The 24,427-nt window shown below is 35.7% G+C and overlaps 1 protein-coding gene across 4 annotated transcripts in view; it reads right to left on the reverse strand.

The window, feature by feature from the left end:
• Positions 1-24,427, reverse strand: part of LRBA (LPS responsive beige-like anchor protein) — a 791,030-nt gene that overhangs the window by 46,996 nt on the left and 719,607 nt on the right. For all 4 annotated transcript variants that reach the window (XM_087866503.1, XM_045798851.2, XM_045798849.2 and 1 more), the window contains one exon: positions 3,901-3,990. In XM_087866503.1, coding sequence (XP_087722629.1) covers positions 3,901-3,990 — 90 coding nt within the window. The remainder of the gene's footprint in view (positions 1-3,900; positions 3,991-24,427) is intronic.

Below are 24,427 nucleotides of genomic sequence, written 5' to 3' on the forward strand. Positions count from 1 at the left end.
AAAATCATTAAAAATCATTTTAAACATTTTAAAAAGATTTTATTAGCTCCTTTCCCCACCCCACTCCCATGAAGAACTAAAGAAATGATTTGATTTAGATTCTAACTAGGCAAAGTATTAGAGATTGCGTTAAACCATTCTAATTGCTAGTATGTGTCAGATTAAAAAAAAGAGGCTAGGCAATGGGTACAAAAGCAAGGCAAGGCAACTTCCAAAGATCATCAAAAGTTGTGTTGAGTTAGCATGAAGATTTTGACAACTAAATATAGAGATAATTAAAACAAACATATTTATAAGCAATAGTTACACAGCATGTATGTATTATTACAGTCGAGAAATAACTTACGAACATAATATACAAACTTAATTATAAAGGTGTTTCAAAGCAATGCATAATTAAATGTACTTGTAAAAACAATATATTTATATAGTGTACCAAGTCATAAACACTGCCCTATTATAATGCAAATGTTGTTCTTTTCTGCTACAGCTAAGGATAAAAAGAAATACCTAGATGCCCCTCCTCTCTCGGTAAAAAAAAAAACAAAAACAAAAACTAAAGCCTAAGACTTTTGATTTCTCCTTTAAAAAGCAGCAATTGAAAATGTTAAACAAAAAACACTGTCTGTTCTAATAACTAGCAACAAAATAAATCTTGAAGACTACTAAGGATTTAGAACATTCCTACAACTCATATGTCATAATCCAAGACATCTATAACACCACTGTGATGTACCAGCTTTATTTATATGTGGTGCCAGTACGCTATCACACAGTAATTGCACTGTGCATTTCCAGCAATCCTCTTCTACCATGTCTATTTTCTAATAGCTGATTAGTATCATTCACAATTGAAACACTTTGATGAAGTGCTTCTGGCTGCTTTCCTACTGCCATATTTCAAAATACCAGGTATATGTAAATGTGTAGGCACATATATTTAACACATATTTATTCAGAACTGCTAATAAAAAATTAAATACATTTGCATTTTTATTATCAGTCCTTTAAAAAAGTTATTAAGAGTACTTAGAAAAACATATTGCACTAAGAATTCCTATTTGCACTCTTTGCATAAAGGTGTAAATAAAGGCAACTAATAAGCTACCCAGACACCCTTCTGAGCAAGTGGCTAAAAGCCAATCAATATTATGAGTTAATCCTCCCTGGATGCTCATTCAATTAAAGGTGTCAGTAATGCCTCATCTGATGTGGCCTCAATTAAATCCAACTATCTGATGGTGTGAAAACACAGGGGGATACAGCAACAGCAGCAAAACCAGACAAATAGGCAGCCTTCGTGTGCCTGCTAATTACTACACCTGGTGTATATTATGGCTCATGCACTTAACGCAGCACGAGGTGGCTTTAATCTCTGCTATATCCGTGTGTGTATGTGTGTGTGTGTGTGTGTGTGTGGTGGGGTGGGGTGCACTGATGGTTGATGGGGGGGGACTCATCTGAATGGTAGTAAAAACAATAAACATTTGGGCCTTTGATTTTTAAAACCTCTGTATCAATTAGCAATTTTTATTATACAAAGAACCTTTTATACAGTTTTCAAGGAACTCTGTGGAACTGGACAAAAATGAGAAACAATGAGCAACAACAAACACAACACCCTACAGGATAGTTTTGAAGAAGTCCTGGGAAAAGGAAATGAACATCGTTTCAGAGTACCAAGCCTTATTTTTCAATTATGAGGTTAAAAAAAATAATATTTACTAAGGTCAATTTATAAACTCTGAGTAAGAGTATAACATACATCATAAAGTGTCACTGAAAGGAAGTTGATACTTATTTTTGAGCTTAACAGCTCGTACTGTAAATACGATTAGACTGAAATTGAATAATTCCAATGTTTATGCCCTTAAAAAAAACACAGAAGAATCTCTAATGTGTAGGAAGAATGTCTTGTTTACATAGTGACTCTAGTGGGCCAACTCTTAGCCACATGGCAAGGACAAGCTACTTCCACAGAAAGCCGTAGACATCATATCCAGAACTGTCCACCGCATTTTTATAACAAGCTGTCCCCTCAGCCTGTTTCTACATACTCCATCTTGAGTAGTGCTCCCAGTGCAGGCAAGCAGTGGGAAACTCTTGGGAGTTCCATCATATCCTTTTGGCTGACAAGTATGGAATAGGGAGCACTAGACCTAAGAGAAAGCACAGCGCAGCATACTGGGCTAGTCTACAGTGACAGCAACAGCTGTAGATGAGGAGGATACCAGGTAAAGCAGGGATAAGAGAAGCAAACCATCCTCTAATCCTAGGTGCCTCAGGGAACCCCATTTGAGGTAGAAGGGGAAACTGCTACCCTAATTTCATTCGGTTGTCCCAGATTAAATGTACACTTGTTGACAACTCTGGTTTCTCTCCAACACACCTTTCTTTCCCACCCACATATGTGTGACATGAAAACACAGCTTGCACAAGTCTGGAAAGGAGTTCAGGGATTCAATGCAGAGGATAAAGATAATGGGAAAGACTGTTATCCCATCCTCATATAAGCATGTGCCTTCCTATCCTAGAAAGCTGAACTGCCTCAATGGATTCTTTTGCCATGAAGACAGGCTTGACAGGAGAAGCTCCCTCCTTGCCCCAGTGACCAAGTCTGACCAGGTAAAAGTCAGTGGTGCAGTGGAGGTGAGTGTCCATGAGCCACCATCATAATAGCCTGAGTCTCACTGACAAGCTACTACTAAAACTATTTCCAAACCACAAACATAAATCATTCTTACTATTTTTATAGGATTATCTTGCACTGTTTTTGTTAAATGTTTGCTTTTTACGTAGTCTTCTGCTCAGTAAAGTTACCCTTTATGTTCACTTAAATCTGATCTCACCTGTTTAAAAATGTTTAGTGGAAAACATGATGCAAATAATTTTTAAAATGCTGTATTTTACTGTGATGGCCAACTCATATAACTAGAGCAAGAAGGGAAAAAAGGTTTGGAAGCAGAAAGAAGTTGACAAAGAGGGTGAAAGGGAAAAAGACACAAAGATGACAGCGAGATGGAAAGGGAAAGAAAAAAAGAAACATAGCCAGAGGTGAAAGGGCCACATCTCTATATCTTGCTCTCTTTGCTCCTGTCCCTTTGCCATATTGGTCAAAATTCTACCATCTCCAACTCCTGATTCTGGGCTGGCCTCTGACTTGCTTTGACCAATAAAATGTGGTGTAAATGAGGTTATATGTTCAAAAGTCTTGCAAAAGTGTTCTCTTGGAACACTGTTCCTACTGTGAGAGTAGCCTGAGCTAACTTCCTTGATGATGAAAGACCACATGGAAAGAGGTCTGGCCACCTCAGCCCACCCCACAGCAGTATGTGAGGGCGCCAAGGGGAGAAGAAAAGAAGAAGTGCCTGTCTAACCCTCAAAATCACAAGCAATATAAATCACTGTAGTAAGCTTTGGGTGGTATGGTATACCAAACTATCTTTTCTTCTCGCTGTGGTCCCTTATCCTCGGTAACAAGATCCTACACATTAGGATTAGTTTTAAAATTCCCAAACTGAAAGCATATCGGGATGTAAAAAACAAACAGAAGCAAAACTAATCTAGAAACTCATAGGATCAAATTAGAAAACTCATCTATCCTATGTCTGAAGCCATTATCCTGCAGCGAGGATATATGACAATTATAAACCTTTTAATTCTGCAACACAAAACATGGACTGCTGAGATCCTACAGCACTGGAGCAATGTTCACCTTTCCAAAGACTCCAGGACAGCATGTCATAGTATCTGCCAGTTGTTAGCAGGTTGACAAACATCGCATAAAAAGAACAGGCTCAGATGTGGTAGAAGATCTCAAGTACAACAAAACACGGTTATGAATGTTGAGTCTGGTCTCAGAGAGAGGCAAGAAACAAGAAGAGTGTAAGCAGCACTTACCACTTGCATAGCAGAACCTCTGGGAGGATGGGGCTCTATGAGTAGTTGAGAAGGAGTCTGTCCAAAACTTCGAATTTGAGCTTCAACAGCCTGAAAAAGGCATGGGCAAGTTTGAGGGTTAAGAGGTGCTAATTATAGGCAGTAGAACCACAACTGTCACCTGAAAATGTCATTCCATACTTCTGGTTTGTTTCATGTTGAAAATCAACTTTATGTTTTCACAGTGGGTCTAAGCACCTGGCAAGGACATTGAGGGTGAGATCATCCTTTAGTACTGTGTAAGCTGTTCCTATAAAACCCTGCAAAACCTTCTCATCTTGCTCAGTGATATGAAACAGAAACCAGCTATTACAATCAGAAATTGTCCTTTTTGGCTTCATCTCTGTTTTCTTGCATTTTTTTCCCTGCTTGCATCATCCCTGATGACTAAAGCTAATCTTTTACAGGTATAGAGAAAACCTATTGCTGCTTTGATTCTAGGCCCCATTTCATCCTGGGAAGTAGAAAGGAGGAGAAAAGAAACATAGCACCTGTGAAAATGGCTTGATGCTATTATTTTGCCATAGGAAGAGCATTATTGTTGACAGTCTCTTTGAACCTAGGTGGCTAAACAACAAAGTAAAAGCCATATGTTGCATCCAAGCATGAGACAGTTAAACCAGGGACTAACTAAACATAAGAAACATGTGCATGCCCTTTTTGAAAGACGTGTGCATGCACCCTTTGCAAGACACTCCCTTACCACGGATCTTCCTGTACACCTAGCACAGATGCTCACTTCCCAATCACCAATAACTCCTTTATCATGGAAAACAACTAAATTCCAGATGCTATCACCATCTGTAATTATTTTATTTGTTTACTTGTTTATGCCTTTCTCTTCCACTAAAATACAAGATCTATGAAAGCAAGGACCTGATCTATCTTCTTTACTGTTAGATCCCTAAATTGGGTGAATGAATAAATAATACAGTATGTGTGAGGAGAGAGAAGGAAGCAAAGAGATAGAAAGACTATTTCAACCCCCACAATAGTCAGGATTCTAACTTCCAGGTTAAATGAATGAGGAAAACCTCTCAAATTCATAAGAGAATATATGTTTATCATGTTATTTTTTTAATCCCTAAGAAAACAATCCTTAATTTTTACATGCTCTGCAGGACTGTAGGCAATTAATATATCAAAAAACAAGGAAATATAATCATTTTCTAGTATTAATTTCCTTTTTTTATTTGTTGAGGATACCACCAGTAGCCCTTTACAATGAACCTTGTAAGAAACGGTGATAGCAATTCATTATTTATGCATTCAGTAATCATCAACAATGTACATAGCAGTATTAGGTCTTAATGTTTCTGCCCTTGAATGAATTCTCAATATGGGAAGCAGGACAAATGGACTCAGAAGGTTAAACAGCAGTTTGATGTAGTCAGGCCAATAAGTTTAAAGACAGCTCTATGACTTGCTTAGGCAGAAAAGACTGGAAAGCCCCTCTGTGAAAGCTGACTGGTATGATGGAAGCAGCATGGCTTTTGAAGTCAAACAGACCATGTTCAAACCCTGCATGCGTACCACTTATAAGCGCTGTGATCTGGGTAAGTTATTTAATAACCATCTCAAAGTTTCAATTTTCTCTCCTGTAAAATGTGGATAATAGTAGTATCCACCTCATCATGCTATAGTAAGAATTAAATGATATTTATGTAAAAAACATAGCAAAGTGCTTAGTAGATTAGACACTCAATATGCAGTCAACAAATATTCACTAAGGGCTGATAATAACAACAAATATTTATTTAGTTCTTACTATTTACTGAGAACTTTTTGAAGTGCTTTACTACCTTATATCAGTTAATCTTTAAACTACATGAAGTGAGTCCAGACACCTGGGTGCCTCAGTCAGTTAAGCATCTGACTCTTGATTTTGGCTTTGGTTGTGATCTCAGGGTTGTGAGATGTAGCACTGTGTGCGACTCCAAGCTCAGTGGGGAGTCTGCTTCTCTCACTCTCCCTCTGCTCCCCCCACCCCCCGCTCACACAGGCACACATGCATTCTAAGAAATAAATAAATCTTTACAAAAAATAGACTATATGATGTGAGCCCTTTATTATATCCATCTATATCTATAAAGAAAATACTGCACAAAGAACTTAAATATCTTGCCCAAGGTCACATTAAACGGCAAGCTCAAAATTTGCACCTACACAGCATGATTCTAGAGCTCATACTCTGAAGCTATCCTTCCTTCTTATCTGTTAGGTACTGTGCCAAGGCCTGGGGGTAAGACTGAGCACAAAAAAAGCATGAGTCTACAAGCGAATGAATTAATTAATAAGGTATCACTGTCATCAACATCATCATCATCATCATCATCATCATCATCATCACAAAGCATGTTCAGATACAATTAGTAGAGTAGCATGGCTAGTAAGTTTGGTTTTATATAGCAGGAGATAAGGTTGGCCCTAGACTTCAGAAACAAGAGGAGGAGCCAAGAGGAAGCAAGGAATAGAGACTAGGATCATTTCAGAACTTCTAAAATGCTTTTTTTTTTTGATGGGGTTAAATCAATTTATGATCAACATCAGGACAATCTTGAAGAAGAAAAAATATCACACGATGGGAGAACTTGAAGCCTAGAGGTAGTCACAAAGAAGGCGGGAGCACTGCTATTTTATGATATATGGATTTATGGACTGAGTTCATGAATGTGAAAAAAAAATTTTTTAAAGATTTTTTTTTTTAATTTATGTGACAGAGACAGCCAGCAAGAGAGGAACACAGCAGGGGAGTGGGAGAGGAAGAAGCAGGCTCCCAGCGGAGAAGCCCGATGTGGGACTCCATCCCGGAACGCCGGGATCATGCCCTGAGCCGAAGGCAGACGCTTAACGACTGTACCACCCAGGCGCCCCTATGAATGTGAAAATTTCTTTTAAGACCAGTTGGCAAAGCCAGCACCTTTACCCTTGACTGCTGCTTTTGGTGGTCCCTGCCCAACAGCCCATATGTCTTTCCCCCTATTTAAATGGAGGAGGGGGAGGGAAGAGATAACTTGCATACCTGGCCTGTGGCATTGACTTTGCCATTTTTTTGCTGTGTGATTTTGGGCAATTAGCTTAACCTCTGTTCCTCATCTACCAAATAGATACTAATGATGCCTAGTTCACAGAATTATCTGGAAAATTAAATAATACCTAAAAAGGATTTAGTATAGTACTTAGCACATACAAAGCACTAAATAAAATGTTGCATTATTATTAGGTTTGAGACTCAGCGTAATCCCCATCTAATACAGCTAAAACAGGGAAGGAAAGGAAGAAATGTTTCAGGAGTGAATAATGATAATGATGAACACATTATTTTAGGAAACTGAAATCTGGCTCAAGATTTCAAAATATACTGCAGGGTTAAGCACCCAAAGACAAAAATATCTCTTTGGAGGTTCAGAGACCAGTCCAAAATGAAAGGGATTATATACCCCAATCCTTATGGAAGCTGTGGTACTTGAAAGAAAGGGATAAATATTTATGGACTAAGGAAAAATCAACAGGTCTTGGAGAATGATGACTTTGAGCAATGAAGAAAAGACAAACTAATTCTTTTTCTTTTGAACTTGCATATTTTAGAGAATAGTAAAGCAATGAATGGAAATAGAAGTTTCTGTTGGAGAACTAGTTTGCCATAAGACAGTGTATTTTCTGTGCCATGTGGAATCTGAAGTGATAGTGATAGCCATCTACCCATGTTGAGATATCCAATGAGCAAAAGAAAGCCCAAGATTGGCTCTGACATCAAAGATCAGTATTGATTTAGGTGTAATTCAGAAAAGAGAAATGTTAAGTCAATGGTTTTCGATCCTTCTCTTCCCCTGTGTATATGTGTGAATTTTTAAGCAACGGAAATGACTTCCTTTTTCAAATGAAATATAACATAAAACCCCAATATATCAAAAACATAGGTACAGGGGCTATCTCCTTTAAAACTGGACAAAGCCATCCTTCATAAGCTTCCTTCGCAGCTCCTGAGACAATTCTTAGAAATCTTAGAGCTCTGGCACATAGTTTGAAACTCACTGGTTAAGCTCCAGGAAGAAAATACACGAGACACACGCAAAAAAGGACCTAGAGCTGAACCTTGGGAAATACTCATATTTAGGGTATCATACAAGGAACTAATGAAGAAAGCAGAGGAGGAAGGAATTTGGAGTCAGGGAGCAGGACAGAGTGATACGGAAGCTGTAAGGTGAGAATTCCAAACACAGAATGGTCAGTAACATTAACTACTACAGAGAAACTAAGAATAATGACATTATGGCATATAAATCTTAATTATAGACATAACTTTAATGTAACCGATCTTAATACTACATACCTGCTTCACACTTCACATTGTTTTGAAATGAAAAGGATACGATGGTAAGACAACTTTAAAAAATACTAATGTTCTTTGTTTTCTTAAAGATTAATTAATTTATTTGAGAGAGAGAAAGAGCATGAGCTGGGCAGGAGGGAAGGAAGAGGGAGAGAAGCAGACTTCCCCCTGAGCATGGAACCCAACATGGGGATCAATTCCAGGAGCCCGATATCATGACCTGAGCCAAAACCAAGAGTCCAACACTCAACTGACTGAGGCATCCAGGTGACCCTCTTCCTTTTTTCTTTTAGAGAGAGAGAGTGCATAAGCAGGGGGGAGGCACAGAGGGAGATGGCTAGAGAGAATCTTAAGCAGGTTCCACGCCCAGGGCAGAGCCCCATATGGGGCTCAATCTCAGGACCCTGAGATCATGACCTGAACAGAAATCAAGAGTTGGACGCTCAACTGACTCACTAGGGGCCCCACCAATGTTCTCTTTTTAACATTTTTTTAAAAAAAAGTCTTAAAATTTTAGAATTTGCACATTAGTGACTTCTTTCAGGAAAAGGCTTTTTCAAGTCATATAATACAATGGGCTGATTACTCTCTCTCAATAACAGAATAAAAGCGGTATTATCCCACATGGATTAAATAATACTTTTCTTTCCAAGTCCTCCCAACATCTAAAAAGACTACAGAATTCTCAGGCACAAATACTTTAATTCTTGACTAACCTTTGAGTTCAAATCTTTCTTCTATGGGAAAGATTTTCAAATCCAAAACCAGGGGATTACTGATTTCTATGAAGTGTCCATTTACACTGTTGCCAAATGGTCATCTATGTACACTGTGTGTATGGCATGTCTCAGCACACTTAAAATTAACATATCTAAAATCTGGGAAAACTAATTTTATTCTAGCATTCTTTAGTCAAGGGTTAGACTCCTATTTTGATTTTTCTTTTATCCTCAAATTCTTACTGATATTTAAAAATTTTACCTCCTCTTTTCACATATAATCAGTCACTAGACCAAATCATTTCTTTAATTTCTTCTTTAATTTAGTTTCTTCCTTCAGCGTATCCTGCAGAACTGAGTTTTCCCAAACTCTCCTTATGCAATATTCCCTTGATCAAAGGTCTTCAATTAATCTCCAGTAATTAAAAGGTAAAGGCCTAATGTTAGGCCATAAAGGTCTTCCCACATCTCTAACTTTTATTCCCTCATCCGGTTCCCGCATACAGTGTTCTTTTTCAGTCAGTCTGCTTTTCTTGCATGAATATAATCAGCTCTTTTTGCCTTACATTTGCTCTCATGTGACTGCCCCTTCTAGAACGGTCACCCTCATCTTCAATTTTCTGAGTCCTACCCCTCTCCAGAAAACCCTGCTTGAGTTCCACCTTTTTGTTGTACTATTTCCCAAATGTTATAACCTGCTCATATTGCTGACTACACACTTGATTTCAGCTTCCTTGTAATGTTTTTTTGGTAATTTTTAATAATTACTACTCTGTGTCTGCAGCTGTACTATAAAGGGGTTGAATATCATCTATTTTAGTAGTATGCAGCACACAGAACAGTCCCTTGCACATAGTATTCTTACAACATAAAGAGTACCGGGTGCCTATTATACACAGCAAGCTCACCCAGACCCTCAAGCCTTATCTCGGTTTGTACTGGGGACAAAACCGAGCTTGAAAGAATAGAACAGTTCTTGAAAGGGCAAAATGTGGGCAAGGGTGAGAATGGGAAGTGTAAGTGAAGGCTGATAACTGCTATTACTGAGACCAAAGAGTCTTTCAGGGAAGGTCTGAAAGATGTCAATGAAGACAACAATTCTCATTTCTTCATCCCAACATAGCTGAGGGATATGACAACACTTCCACGTCTCACTATACAGTGATTCTTAAGAACCAAGTGAGAAACTCTGGGGGAATCTGTATGATTTGAAAAAGCCCCCTAAAGTAATTTTATCACTCACTCTTCACCTTTCCCTTCTTTTTTTTTTTTTTTAAAAGATTTTATTTATTTATTCGACAGGATAGAGACAGCCAGCGAGAGAGGGAACACAAGCAGGGGGAGTGGGAGAGGAAGAAGCAGGCTCATAGCAGAGGAGCCTGATGTGGGGCTCGATCCCACAACGCTGGGATCACGCCCTGAGCCAAAGGCAGACGCTCAACCGCTGTGCCACCCAGGCGCCCCTTCACCTTTCCCTTCTTATGAATAAAGCAATAGAAAATTTAGAGGCACACCTGAGGTCTGAAATCACGGAAACACAGGTGTAAGATTCAGGAAAGCAGACTGGTAAAAGGGTAGCTTAATAAACTGTACCAAATGCCTAAACCGTTTTTAAGAACTTTCCTTCATCTAGATAGTTCTGGTTCTGGATGATAAAAGTTTATTAAGTTGGGGCGCCTGGGTGGCACAGTGGTTGAGCGTCTGCCTTTGGCTCAGGGCGTGATCCCGGCGTTACGGGATCGAGCCCCACATCAGGCTCCTCCGCTATGAGCCTGCTTCTTCCTCTCCCACTCGCCCTGCTTGTGTTCCCTATCGCCCTGCTTGTGTTCCCTCTCTCGCTGGCTGTCTCTATTTATGTCGAATAAATAAATAAAATATTTTTTTAAAAAAAGTTTATTAAGTTAAATTTTTATTATCTAATAGGATAATGAATTCCCATGACCCATTAGTCAATTTCAATAATTATTAACATATTTGGCCTCAGGTTAGCTTACAGGGGGCTCAGAAAGTGCTAGAAAGATTCAATGAAAAACAAGAAACTGTTCTTGCTTTTAAGAAGTTTATTTTTTCACCTCTACTGTAAAATTATATTGAGAAAAAAAATCCTACAATGACCAAAAATTATAAATATTAGCCAACAGCCTTCACCTTTCTTCAGAGCAGTTAAATACACACCTGGGCTTTCAAGATGTTCAATCCTCATGGTGCAAATTTGATTATGTAACTTCTCTAGTTAAAATCCTTCCATCCAAATTCCTTTCCATGGGGTGGCATCACTCATGAAGTTAGGTACGCAGATATTGGACTCAGACTGCTTAACTTAAAATCTTGGCTTTTTTACCTATTAGCTGAGTAACTTTGGGCAAGATACTTCTGTGCCTTAGTTTCCTCAACTAAAAATGGTGATAATAAAGTGCATATTTTATTGGGTTTTTATGAAGAGTAAATGAGAGAATATAAAACATTTAGAACAATCCTTGACACAAAACAAGCTAGCAATCAGTGTTTGATATTATTATTACCGTATATACATCAAAGACTTAACACAGTGCTGGTTGAGGTTAAGTAAATAAGCATTTCATAAACGTTACCAACTAGTCATAATTGAGATTAATAATAATACAGCCCTGCCTATGCTGCCAGTCTCATCCTCTACCACCACTCTTCTCATACCATATAATGTGAGATGTAATGTGTCATACTGTCTTTGTATGTATTATTTTCTTTTCCTTTTTTTTTTTTTTTTCCCTTTTTTCAATTCCTCTTCTCTGTGTCGTTTCTGCATTCTTTAAGACTTAGCTCGGGCATCTCTGTCCTTTGGGAAATCTCTTTTTCGGTCTCAACCAGACTGTTGCTCTCCCTCCCTGTTGCTTTTAGAGCAATGTGCACAGACCTCTACTACTTACTTGTCTGATATTCTAGTTACTTATTTATAATTGCTGCCTTATTGATTAGGCTGTAAGTCTCCTTGAGACCAGAGACTGCAAATATTTCTGCACTTCTGGAGCCTGACATACCGTAGGTGCTCAATAAATATTTACTAAAAGAATGAATGGCCATCCAAGTCAACATAATTCAGCAGGGATGCAGCTAAGATACACTCCTAGCACTATTACAAAGCAGCCCGCACTGAATAAAACATTCTATTAAACATTTCTACTAAAAAGCTTACTTTATTATTTAACATTCTTATTCATCAATTCCCAATTATTTCTGTAAATAGCCTGTTACTACTTTCTATAATAAAATCTGAGTTCAGCAGGCAACATTTCAGACGTTGAAATACATAGTAATAAAAAAAAGACTATGCAAATACTTTGAGACATTCCAGCAAAACCACATATTTATATTTTATAAACAGCATCTCAAATATTACCTAGAGAATTTATTAATGGATTTCCAAATGGAAATATTATGAAAATATTTTCAACAAGCTGCATGTTCCACTGTTTTCTGTGCCAACTATTGCATACTTGCATGATTTTATAGCTATATCTAGAGAAAGAGACAGTATATAGAAAGAATATAGATTCACACACTAGAGAGAATGAAAGGAAGAAAGAAAGAAAAGAAATAAAAGTAAATAAAAGTAGACTTGGCTTAGTGACAATGTGGTATTTGGCTTCCACTTAACAATGACTATTTTAGTCTCTCAGAACTAGTCTTTTTAATCTAACAGAGGAAACAAGTTAAATCAGCACAACACTTAGTAACCAACAATAAAGTTGTAAAATTTTATTTTAAGATGGTTTTGGAAGAGAAATAACTTAAACATATGGATGCAATTAAAGTAAACACATATGTACACTGTTTCTTTTAAGCATACAACTGTGAGATTGCATTTTATCTCCTATATATTTACATCTAAAAGCACTATAAAATCAGGTTAGAGAAATTGAAAAAAATTAAGAAAACACATTCCATTTAGTAATATGTTAAGATTTTCTGTGATTACCAAAATCAAGTTCTAAAAAGCTGTCTTAAGATTCTAAAGTAATTCTTTACCAAGAAAGTTTTAAAAATCCCAATAAGACTTTATATATTTCAGAATTAATTCACTTTTCAGTATTTAAAAAGAGAGTCATAAGAATAATCAATGATTTCCACTGTGTTAGATATAATATCATTACTCGTGCCAGTTTTCCTCTTGCCCTTCATACATTTGAACTTAAATTGAGGACAATTTGCTAGGTATTTGACAGGTTTCCACTAAATGTTTACTGACTGACTTTCTGGTTGACCAGCCTCAGTGCTCTCTGGGGCCACAATTAAAAATCTAGCTTTGGTATCAGCAAATTAAAAAAGTATACTAATCAAATTACTTAATCATAGTATGTTGAATTTTGTACTTAATTCCTAAAGGACAAAAATCCTGATAATATGAACCACTAAGGCCAAGAGAGGACAAGTAAATATACTTGATAAAAAATACATGAAGATTCCAAAAAAGAAAATTATATATAATACATATGGTTTTGTTTGGATAACATCTCTAGCTTGTTTTAAAAAAAGGCAAAGCATAATTTATAAACATTGAGAAATCAGACTCTCTCTTAATCTAAGAAATGAAATACTGAATTACTTTTTAGTAGTCAGGACAAAAATTTTAAATGCACAACAATTTTAAAAAATAACATAATGCGGGGCCTGGGTGGCTCAGTCAGTTAAGTGTCTGCCTTCAGGTCAGGTCATGATCCCAGGGTCCTAAGATCGAGGCCCACATCAGGTTCCCTGCTCAGCGGAGAGTCTGCTTCTCCCTCTCTGCCCCTCCGCTCCGTTTGTGCTCACTCTCTCTCCCTCTCTCAAAATAAATAAAATCTTAAATTAAAATAGCATAATGTGAGGCGGCTGGGTGGCTCAGTTTGGTTAAACATCTGACTCTTGATGTCAGCTCAGGTCATGATCTCAGAGTCTTGAGATCAAACCTCATGTTGGGCTCTGTGCTGGGTGTGCTTAATATTCTCTCTCTCCCACTCCCCTGCCGCCCCCCCCACCCCCGCCCAGCTGGTGCACGCATGTGCGCGCACTCTCTAAAACAAAAAACAAAAAACAAAAAAAACAAAAAAACTAAGAAAAATAGCATAATGAACCTAACTCAAAATTATTTAAAAGGAATCTCTTAAGATTGAAATGTAAATATTCAAAGTGCCCTACAAATAACAACAACAACATAGAATTCAAACTTTGTGAAGCCTAAATGTAAAAGATAAATGGCCCATTGGTTAAAAAAATGTCATGACATACTAGCATAATTAATTAATTAATTAATTATTTTTTAGTAGGCTCCACCCCCAGCATGGAGCCCATTGTGGGGCTTGAACTCAGGATCATGAGACTGAGACCTGAGCCAAGATCAAAAGTCCAATGCCTAACCAACTGAGCTACGTAGGCACTCCTAGCATATTTTAAACTCAACCAGATAAATGTTCAAAATAGAGACCAGACAATATGGGGAAGAAATAAGTTAAATTGACGAGAAGTTACTCTATGTAAACTTGGACTTGAAACCAACCTTTTTTTTTTTAATTTTGAGAAATTAAGACATAAAAAATAAAAACTTTAATGTTTTCAACTAAAGACTGAGCTTTTGATTCAACTTCTACAAATTTTAATAAGGCAAGAATCAGATGAATGTAAAACAATTTAGATACATAGACAGTTATTATAGCACTCTCTAGCAGTAAAACTTAGGGGACAAAACTACTTAAACTTGGATAATGGAATACTATGCAGCCATTAAAACAAATGAGTTGGTCTGAATGTATCTGACATGGAAACTCGTTTATAATATATTGATGGAAAAAAATCCTAATTACCAAAGAATTTAGTGTATGATCTCATTTAGGTAAAAATAAAGAAAAATATAAACACATATAAACTTACATGTATTATGTGAGTATATATATGTATATATTTGAATATGCATGTATAAAGTCTGGAGGGTATATACCAAACTATTATCAGCTGTTATCTGATGAAAAGATTGGCAGAATAAAAATTAATACTTTAATACTTTCTTCACTTATATACTGTTTAGCATCTTAACATGCATTGCTTTAAAAATAAAGAAAAACAAAAAATTCTCCATTCTTAAAAAATCTTAAAAAATATGAAAATTTAAAGAAAAATATGCCAATATTTAATATAGCTTTATGAAGTTTAATTTCTCCATCAATATAGTAGCCAGAAGAATTTTTTAATCATTTAGGAAAAACTCCAGTTGATAAACTGTCAAAAACTGAAAAACAGAGACCTTACTACAAAGTTAATTTTGTTATTTGAGCTTATTTCCTAATTTAGATCTACCTGATTTCAAGGAGCCATTCGTTTTAGCAATATTTTGTCATCATTCAGTATTAATCAAGAATTTAGAAAAATATATAAATTTTGTAAGTAAACTATATGTTTTTCACAATGCATTGGTTATCTGGAGACATATACATGTCATGATGATGGTATGGAGTACAAAAGGAGCAAAGAGAAAGAGTAGCTTGCTAAATAAAGTGAAACTTATTAAAAAAAATAAGAATGCAGTAATAAGAAAGCAGAGAGGGAACATTAAGGAAGGAGAGGAGTATTTTTATTTATGTATTTATTCAATAATACCATGGAAGTTAGTAAGGTAAAACATAAGGTAATTTTAACTTGTAAAAATATGCATAGATTTCCCACTAGTGCATTTAACTGAACGCACACATTCCAAACACACATTAAACTGAGGCCTGCCCCAGCCTCACTACAGTCTCCACTTCTTATAGCTGTCCATCCACTGCAGCATAATCCCAGCTGCCAATCTGAAAGAAACCAGCTAGTCAGAGCAGACACAACCAACAGAAACAAACGTCACTCAATAATGTTCAGCGGCACTGTGTTCATGGATAATTTCAAACAGTATCTCTGTCTAGAACACTGATGTGCTCATTCAAAACACCTCCATCTCTAGCTACTGGAAATGAGTAGATAAAGCAGCCTGCCTAGAAAAATAAGTGAAATGTTGCTTCAAAGAGGTTGCCAATACCAAGAGACAAACAGTGAAAATGTAGGGCACATTTCTTAAAAAAGAGAAAAATCGGAAGAGTTGATTTACTATATTCAGAACATTAAATTATTTCTCAAAACCAGACAAATACGTTTAAACTATGTCGTGGAAAGCAGCAGTCATTTAGTCATTCATTTGGTAAAAATCATGTAGTCTATTTTCTCAAGAATATTTGTGAACATGCACCATGTAAGAATAATGAAATGAGGTACAGTGAGCAATGAGATGACATGATCCTTGACCTTGAGGAACTGAGAGTTGAAAGACAATATGCACACATGCACACATACACACAAACACACTCTCTCCAATTACATGGTACTGGCAGGGACAGAGAGGGGTTAGACAACAAAGTTACTGTTAGAACACAGTTTAATAGCACTTAACATTTTAAAAATTTACACTTGACTCAGGAATTTCCCAAATACTAATAGAATTTCTGCTGCTTTTTTGCACCAATAATGAAAACTGAAAACAGTGATTATATTCTAAGTCAACTTCCTCATCTTTGTTAACAATGTTTTTTAAATGATACTATTCTGAATATTTAGAAATTTATCATACTTGCAAATAATCTTATATAGATTTTACAAATCTATGCAATTTTTTTCATCTTACCCTTTCTAGAAGCTTACATTTACTTTAAAATTTAGAGAACAAAATTCAGCCACTTGCTTTGAGACTACTTTTCACATTCTCTATTTAGAATGAAGACGGTATCTGAAGTAAATGGGTTAGTGACAGAAGTCATCAGCATGATAGAGTTCTCTGGATTCCTTGGGTAGTTGACAGAGCAAAAAAACCATAAAAATATTAATACTCTGTGCCTACTTTATATCCCTGCATGCATAATTTAGCTATACCTATTTAACTAAGAAGACTGCAATATGCAATAATAACTAGCAAAATACAAAGATTAGCTTTACTGACAACTTTGATGTTCATTTAATTGACTAAGGGAAACTTTGATTATTGTGGTTTTGATATACAAGAAAGTCTGGCATAATTTCAAGGTATTTTTTATGTAGGTTTTCAATTAAAACTTGACTAATCCTTACTGTTTATTTGGCTTTTCGTTGTACAGTTCCTGCCCTGCACTGTGTCAAATGTGCCATCTGTGTAACACACTTCTGGCCAGAGATAATTCAGAATTATTTTTGTAACACTCTGAATTGTGGCTGCATGAATTCTTAACTTACTGTATTCAATACTTCTAATTTACTCTCTTGCTACAAGCAGAGTAATCATGTTGTCTTATTGTCCTACTCTTAAATCTCACTGCAGTGAGATTCCTGCCCCACCTGCTTAAAACAGACTTACAGACCATTCCCCTAACTATTTAACAAATGTTAACAATGCTATAAATACCGATTGTGTTTATGCTTCCTGAAAGATTCACTGCAGCCAGTGCTCTGCAGCAGTGTTAGAGCTGAAACAAGTTGTTGACTCCCACCATGCAAGTGATTGAATCCTAAGCCAAAAATGCTTTCCTTGGATAAGATATCTGATTTGCTACCGCTGTCATGAAACTGGGGTCATGTAAACTTACACACTGCTGCTGCTGCTTTTGGAAAACAGACCTTTTCAGAGTGATTATGCGTTGCTAAAACAGCATTTGGAAGGATACATTTAGAAGAGCGAAAACCAACCACTGACACTAAACACAACTTACGGAAATTTTTCAGATTTTACTTTCACATTATGAGACTCATTGTATATAATTCTTTAAATTGAGCAGTATCATCGCTCTCCTCCTCTTCCCTGCCCATCTATTTACATAGAGCCAAGTTTCATTTTCAAAAGAAAATTAAGAACTAATTTCTGAACTTACATAAACATAAAATAACAGTGTATTAACTTGAAAAGTAAAGGAGAAAATGAGGCTTCCAGAGGGAAGGTGCAAGGTGACAGAGCACAGATATTATCCATATTAACGTTCCTGAGCAACATCTACCTGCCCGAGCAATGTATTTTTCTGCCGTTCAACCTCTCCACCTCTTCTTCCAACCTCTCACACGGCTCAGGATTTGCCCTGCACTCCTTACACAATGGCGGCTCAGACCCTGTGCTGTGTCTGTACTTCCCCTTTTGTCAAAACCTATTATCAAATCCTGTGCACAAAGAGCTGAATGATTGGAAAGGATTGCTTAAAAAAACAGATGTGTAATCAAATTATCTCTAAGAGTGGAGTTTTAAGCATCAGTAAAAGGTGAAAGATTCTGTGGCAGAAGCTTTTTTCTGTATATATCAAACCACATTCTATAGGAACTGTTACAGCTGACATTAGCATGTGATCCTGGTATTAGTTAACAACATACAAATTTGGGGACGGGGACTTTCCACCCTTTTACTTTATAGTTTTGAATTATTTAAAATTTTTATAGTTATTATGCATTGCTTTGCTGAATAAGTTTTTAAAGCCCTTTATATAACTATTTAATTGTAGACACACACACACACACAGACACAACTAAGTAGTGAACCCAGAGATCTAGAATTCATTAATATTGGGCCAAAGCCTTCTTGATTTTAGAAAATGATGACAAGAACTACAATTAGCAGTGATATATCTAAGATATCTTCCCTAAAAGTAGAAGTGATCTTTTTGATCCTCCTCAAATATGATAGGAAAAGTCAAGAAATAAACTCAAATTGCTAAAATGTATGAAAAAAATCATAGCTCAGTGAATCAAATAACAAAATAAGAGGCTGGAGGTTCTCTGATTTCTGAGTGAGAAAAAGTTAAATTGTAAATCCTTCATCTTTATCAAAGTTATACGAAGATCATTATACAGTCACTATCCTGGCAACACTGAACATTCTGAAAAAACCAGAAAGTAATCACAAAAGACCTCCAAATATCCAAAAGCAAAGTCAGTATCCTTATCTTCATGTTGATAAGCTTCATTTGTTCAGATTTCCAAGAGGAGACTTTTCCTCCTCAGAAGAGAAAACGAGTTACAGGCCGGTTGGCTTTTTCTCCTTGATTTTAAAGAGAAACAATTTTCAGAATTCAGAAAGTAGCAAATGAAAGAATTCCATGATCTCACTAACCAAAGATAATGACCATCTTTGGTTAGATCGCCATATAAACATCCTGAGGACTATAATTCCAGATTTGTCCTTACGCCTACATACACATACAAAACTTGTATTTTTTATGTTCATGTTTTTCCCTGTAATATGGCAAAATATATTTCCATAGCAATATTTTGGTGATATTTAACAGCATTCCACTGTATGGAAATACCAATATTTATTCAATCAGTTCTCTATTGTTAGACATTTATGTGTGTTTTTTTTCTTTTGCTATTATAAACAACAACAATACAACTTAACATATTTTTCTGCATACTTTTTTAATTACTGCTTTGGTTAAAGTTTTATGTAAATAATACATGAATATTTTAAAAACTGATATAGATTGCTATAAAGATTAAATTGATTTTCATTCTCATCAAATATATGACAATGGCTGTTTTCTTTTTTTTTTTAATTGTCAGAAACTATTCTGAGATTTTAATGTGAAAACAGGCCCCTTTCCCAGTAGGAGTGGAAGAAAAAACTGGAGATTCACAATATCTGTTTTCTAACTAACATTAGGATTTTCATTGGTTTTAATCTTAAATAATCTAACAAGCAAAAATGTTGCATTTTAAATTGAATTTCACTGATTACTAGTGAGGATGAACTACTTTTCATTTGTGGTTTATATTTCACCTTTTGTGAAATATCTGTTCCTAAATTTTGTTATTTATTATTATTTTTTGGATGTATACAAACTTTGGTTTTTACGTAGTCAAATACATCGATTTCCTTAATAATTTTGGTTTTGATATTAGATTTATAAAATGGGCCTTCTCCATTTCAAGATTATAAAACTACTCACCTACATTATCTTCCAAGTTCTGCAGTTTCATCTTCTATATTTGTAACATAGTCTTTATTCCAAATAATTGTAATTCATCATTTGTAATTTCTTTCACTTTAAGATATGAAACAGGAATCTAAGTAAATTTGTATTCTAAACAATTAGCTAGCTGTCCCAACATCACATATTGAACAAGATAGCCTTTTCCCAGTGATTTAAAATACCACCTTTATTATACATGCTCATATATAATATGTCTATTTCTGGAAGCTCTATTCTGTTCCACTGAACTTCAGTTCCTTCACTAGAACATGTTGTCTTGATTACTATAGCTTATGTTTATGTATCGAGTAAAGTAATCAAAACCTACTTACTTTTCCTTTAATTTAGTCCTATCAAATCTGGTTTCTCAGGCTATAGCATCTAAGAAACAGTGAATTACAGAGTAGGAGGAGGGATGCCCAGAAGACAGATATACTTGACACAGTACAAAAAGCAAGAACTGATAGCTTAAGGGCAGAAATTTAAAAACATATAAAAAGAGATCACAAAAATTGAAAAAGAATAGCAGTATGGAATTGCTTAGTTTAAGGTCAAATATAGCACAGAATAACTAATATTAATAATTTAAAATCACATTCGCTAATTATCCTCCTCACTTATCATTACTGTCTTACTGTAAAATGGCCTCTACTCCTAAAAACTGTAGAATACCCATTGTTTTTCAAATACATGCATAAAAGATTTATGAAACTTGACTATGTCCAATGTGAGTCAAGTCTCAACAGATTTCAAATAATCTGTATCATCTATACCATATTCTTTAGCTTTAAATTAAGTTAAATTTAATAACAAAAAGATAACTGGATTGCATGTATGAAGGCAAGCCCTAAGTGAAGCGATAACCTTTAAGTTGAGGAATAAATGACACGGAGCCAGCATGAGGAAATCTGAATAATCAGAGAAAACGACCATCATAAAAAGGCGCTGTCAGTGACAACCGTCACATGCTCAGGAACAGAAAGAAGGTCAATATGGCAGGACACACGAATGAGGAAGAGAACAGCATAGCATGGCCAGAGATCAGAGAGGTAGGCAAGGGCCAGACCATGTGGATCAAACTGGACTTTGTTCTATGGTTAATGTGTAATAGGAAAGTTTAAGTAGAGGACTGACTTGATCTGATTTACATTTTTAAAATAACGTTTTGGCAGCTCTGTAGAAAATAGACCGTAGGCAGAAAAGGGTGACCAGGTCTACTAATACTAGCCAGGGGAGAGATGATGATGGTGCCTTAGACTTAATGATAGACAGAAATGGTTTCCAAATATGTTGTAGAGATACCATAAACTTAGCTGCTATTCATTACCAACTTCCTATACCCTCCCCACCTACCACATAGTTTTTTCCAGTCATAGAGCCATATTATACTCCTTCCCACATGCAGTTCTCTGCTTTGAATTCTCCTACCTGTTCTGTTGCTCTACTTAACTCATTTCTTAAGGATTATGTTGAGGCAGTTATTACTCCCCTAATCTGGGTTGGCTCTTCCTCCTTTGTGCTCCTATATATAGCGTATAAAACTCAGTCAGAGCACATTACTGTACATACAATTTTTAAAACTTACTTCTGACCTACTAAAACTTGATCAATGAAATGTTTTACACTAACAGTTAGATAACAGATTTCTCAACTTTTGGATATAGCAAATACCATTTATAGTAAAACTGATAGCTGAATTCTGGATAAGACTATCAAATTGTTCTAGAAACCATGTTTATAAATAAAATTACATGCTAAATATATTTAAAGAAAATATCTAAGGAAAATACTTATGTTACATTTTTTTAGGAAAAGAAAAATTATTTGTATAATTAATATTCAACTCATCATGTATTTATTTTGGGAATTTGGATTTTAGAAGGGTTTTTTTCCTTAATAAAAATATAAATATTTATTCTTACTCATATCTCACCCTGAATTCAAGTATCCTAATTTCTCTCTCTTTTTAAATTTCTTCTTTCCTTGATTTTAGTTTTTTTGAAATGGTGTTAGAAAGGTTTGATAAGGTCGTATAAAGGAAGAGGAGTAAGTCAAACCAAATTCAGCAGAATTAGCAATAAGAAAATAATCACTTTTATTTATGTGTACCTTGTCCACAAAATAATATATGTACTCATCACAGGAAAAAAATTCCATAACTCTGTATGGTGACAAATGCTAACTAGACTTACTGTAGTGATCATTTCATAATATATAAAAATATCAATTAAGATATATTTCTGAAACTAATATGATGTTGTATGTCAGTTATACCTCAATTTAAAAAAAATGCACAAAAAAGAATTCATGTAATGCTGGAAAATAGAACAGACTGAAAAATAGCAAAGGTAGAGAAAAAGGAAAAAGTATCAAGGAGACAGAAATAAAGAGCAAAGAGGTCTGTTAGAATAAACAGCTAAAGGTAAGAATATATCTTTTAGTTGGAGGTCACAGATATTTGAAAACAAAATAGTATATTTGCCTGAAAAATAATTCTCTCTGGTGTGTGACATATGCAAATGTAGACATAGTTGTATATTGATAACCCAGCTGTTTTCTAAAAATTAAAAACAACATAAAAGTTTAATGTGCTGCAGGCTGTTTCTCTGATTACTCTTCCCCCTCTTATGGTTATTATTTCTATCGTTTAGTGCCTTTTTTATAGAGAGATTATTTTTATGATCACTTACTATGCCATATGTATTAACCATTCACTCTAGAATGAAACTTTCTCAAGAGGAATGAAGCTTTTCCCAAGTAGTAAGTAAATACATGACTTGTGCATAAACAACTTGCCTCTGTGTGAATATCTAAGTGTTCCAAGTTAAACTAAATATATAGTAGTGAACAGAAACAAGTAAAACCATAGTTACTGACAGAAATAAATCTAGCTTGCTTTTAATACTAGAGAAGCACAAATCTATCGTGGTCCCATTACTATGATCTTGCAGAGATAATGTTCTAATATAAGTCAAGTGTCAGCACAAATTTACTAATATTAGAGATGTTAAAGCATCTTAGAGGAACAAGATTCTGGAGAAAAGATGGTGTAGCATGGAGATGGGGTGGGGAGCAAACAGGAAGAGGGCAATAGTGGGAGCTTTACAACTAGCAGGAGGCTGTGACAAGACTTGACTTAGAGGATGCCCAGGTCTGGGGGTTATAGACAAATGGCGGGCCAAGGTTAGAGCAGCAGGAGCTGCCTTCCTGGGTCACCTTGTATACTTTACTCCAATCTCAAAGTAGGAATGAAGTGGTGTTTATAAAGAGAGAGGCAGTCAGTGAGCAACATCTCTGAAATAGTGCCCTATTCCAAGTCACTTTGTATCCCCTTACTAGTCTTATTTTCTTCATTAATCTTTACTGCTTATTTTCTATGCACCCCATTAGAATGTGAGTTCCTTGAGGAGAGGGACTTTGATTTTCTTGCACATCTCTGTATTTTTAGTACTTTGAACAAAATGATTATTTGTTGAATAAATGAAGGAAAGGATAAATTCTCCCAATTTATCAGCCCCTTCTTTATCTATCCAAACCAGCCTAGATCTACCAGTTAACAGCACCCCTTTAACAATGTCATCAATCACCCTTCCACTTTCAATCCTTCTTTATATAGTCCACCATGCTGTCATGGTAAAACCCCATCTCCGTCTCCACATATATTTACACACACACACACACACACACACACACCCCTTCTCCAGTCAACTTTTTTGTACACCTACTCTACTGCTGTTGAAAACAGAGAAAAACAATGGAAAGAAAGTAATCATTTACTATTGAGCATCTATGAAGCAGCCATCATTATGTTAGGTATTTCCATAAATACTATCTCACCTTTGGTACAAAGCATTGTAATCTTGTTGCCTTTCCCCCTCCTTCATGCATATTTACTTAAAGCAGTCCTCAGGGTAACCTTCTACTCTCTGATCTCAGACAAGGAAGTATTGTTCCATGCTGTCCAGTGCCTATCTCTATCTGTGTCCTGGATTTCATTCCTTTCTTGTTCCTCACAGAGCGTGGTAGTCTATTAACTACTTTATTTCATGTATGTTTGATATGCTTCTCTCTTTTTGGATCTTTCAATTAACACAGAAACATGGTCAATTATCTACCCATTAAAAAAGAAAAAAAATGACTGCTACTGGGGTATGGGTTTCTTTTTGTCGTAACAAAAATATTCTAAAATTAGATTGTGGTGGTGCTTGTAAAACTGTAAGTATACTAAGAACTACTGTACTGTATACTTAAAAGGGTGAATTGTATATGTGAGCTATATCTCAATAAAATGATTATTCTCCCTTCAATTATTTCCTTTTCTCACTGTGTTCACTTGCTCACGTCCCACCCACTGCGCAGTCCTCTACCTTCTAAGCTATTTTCTGTAAGATCACACAGCAACTCTTAGAATAATTCAGTGGGTACTTTTCAGTTCTTATCTTTTCAATCTTCTTTCAGAAAGGTCCTAAGACACACATGTAGTT

This window comes from Ursus americanus, chromosome 13 (genome assembly GCF_024610735.1).
Source record: "Ursus americanus isolate L20-20 chromosome 13, mUrsAme1.1.p, whole genome shotgun sequence".
NCBI lineage: Eukaryota > Metazoa > Chordata > Mammalia > Carnivora > Ursidae > Ursus > Ursus americanus.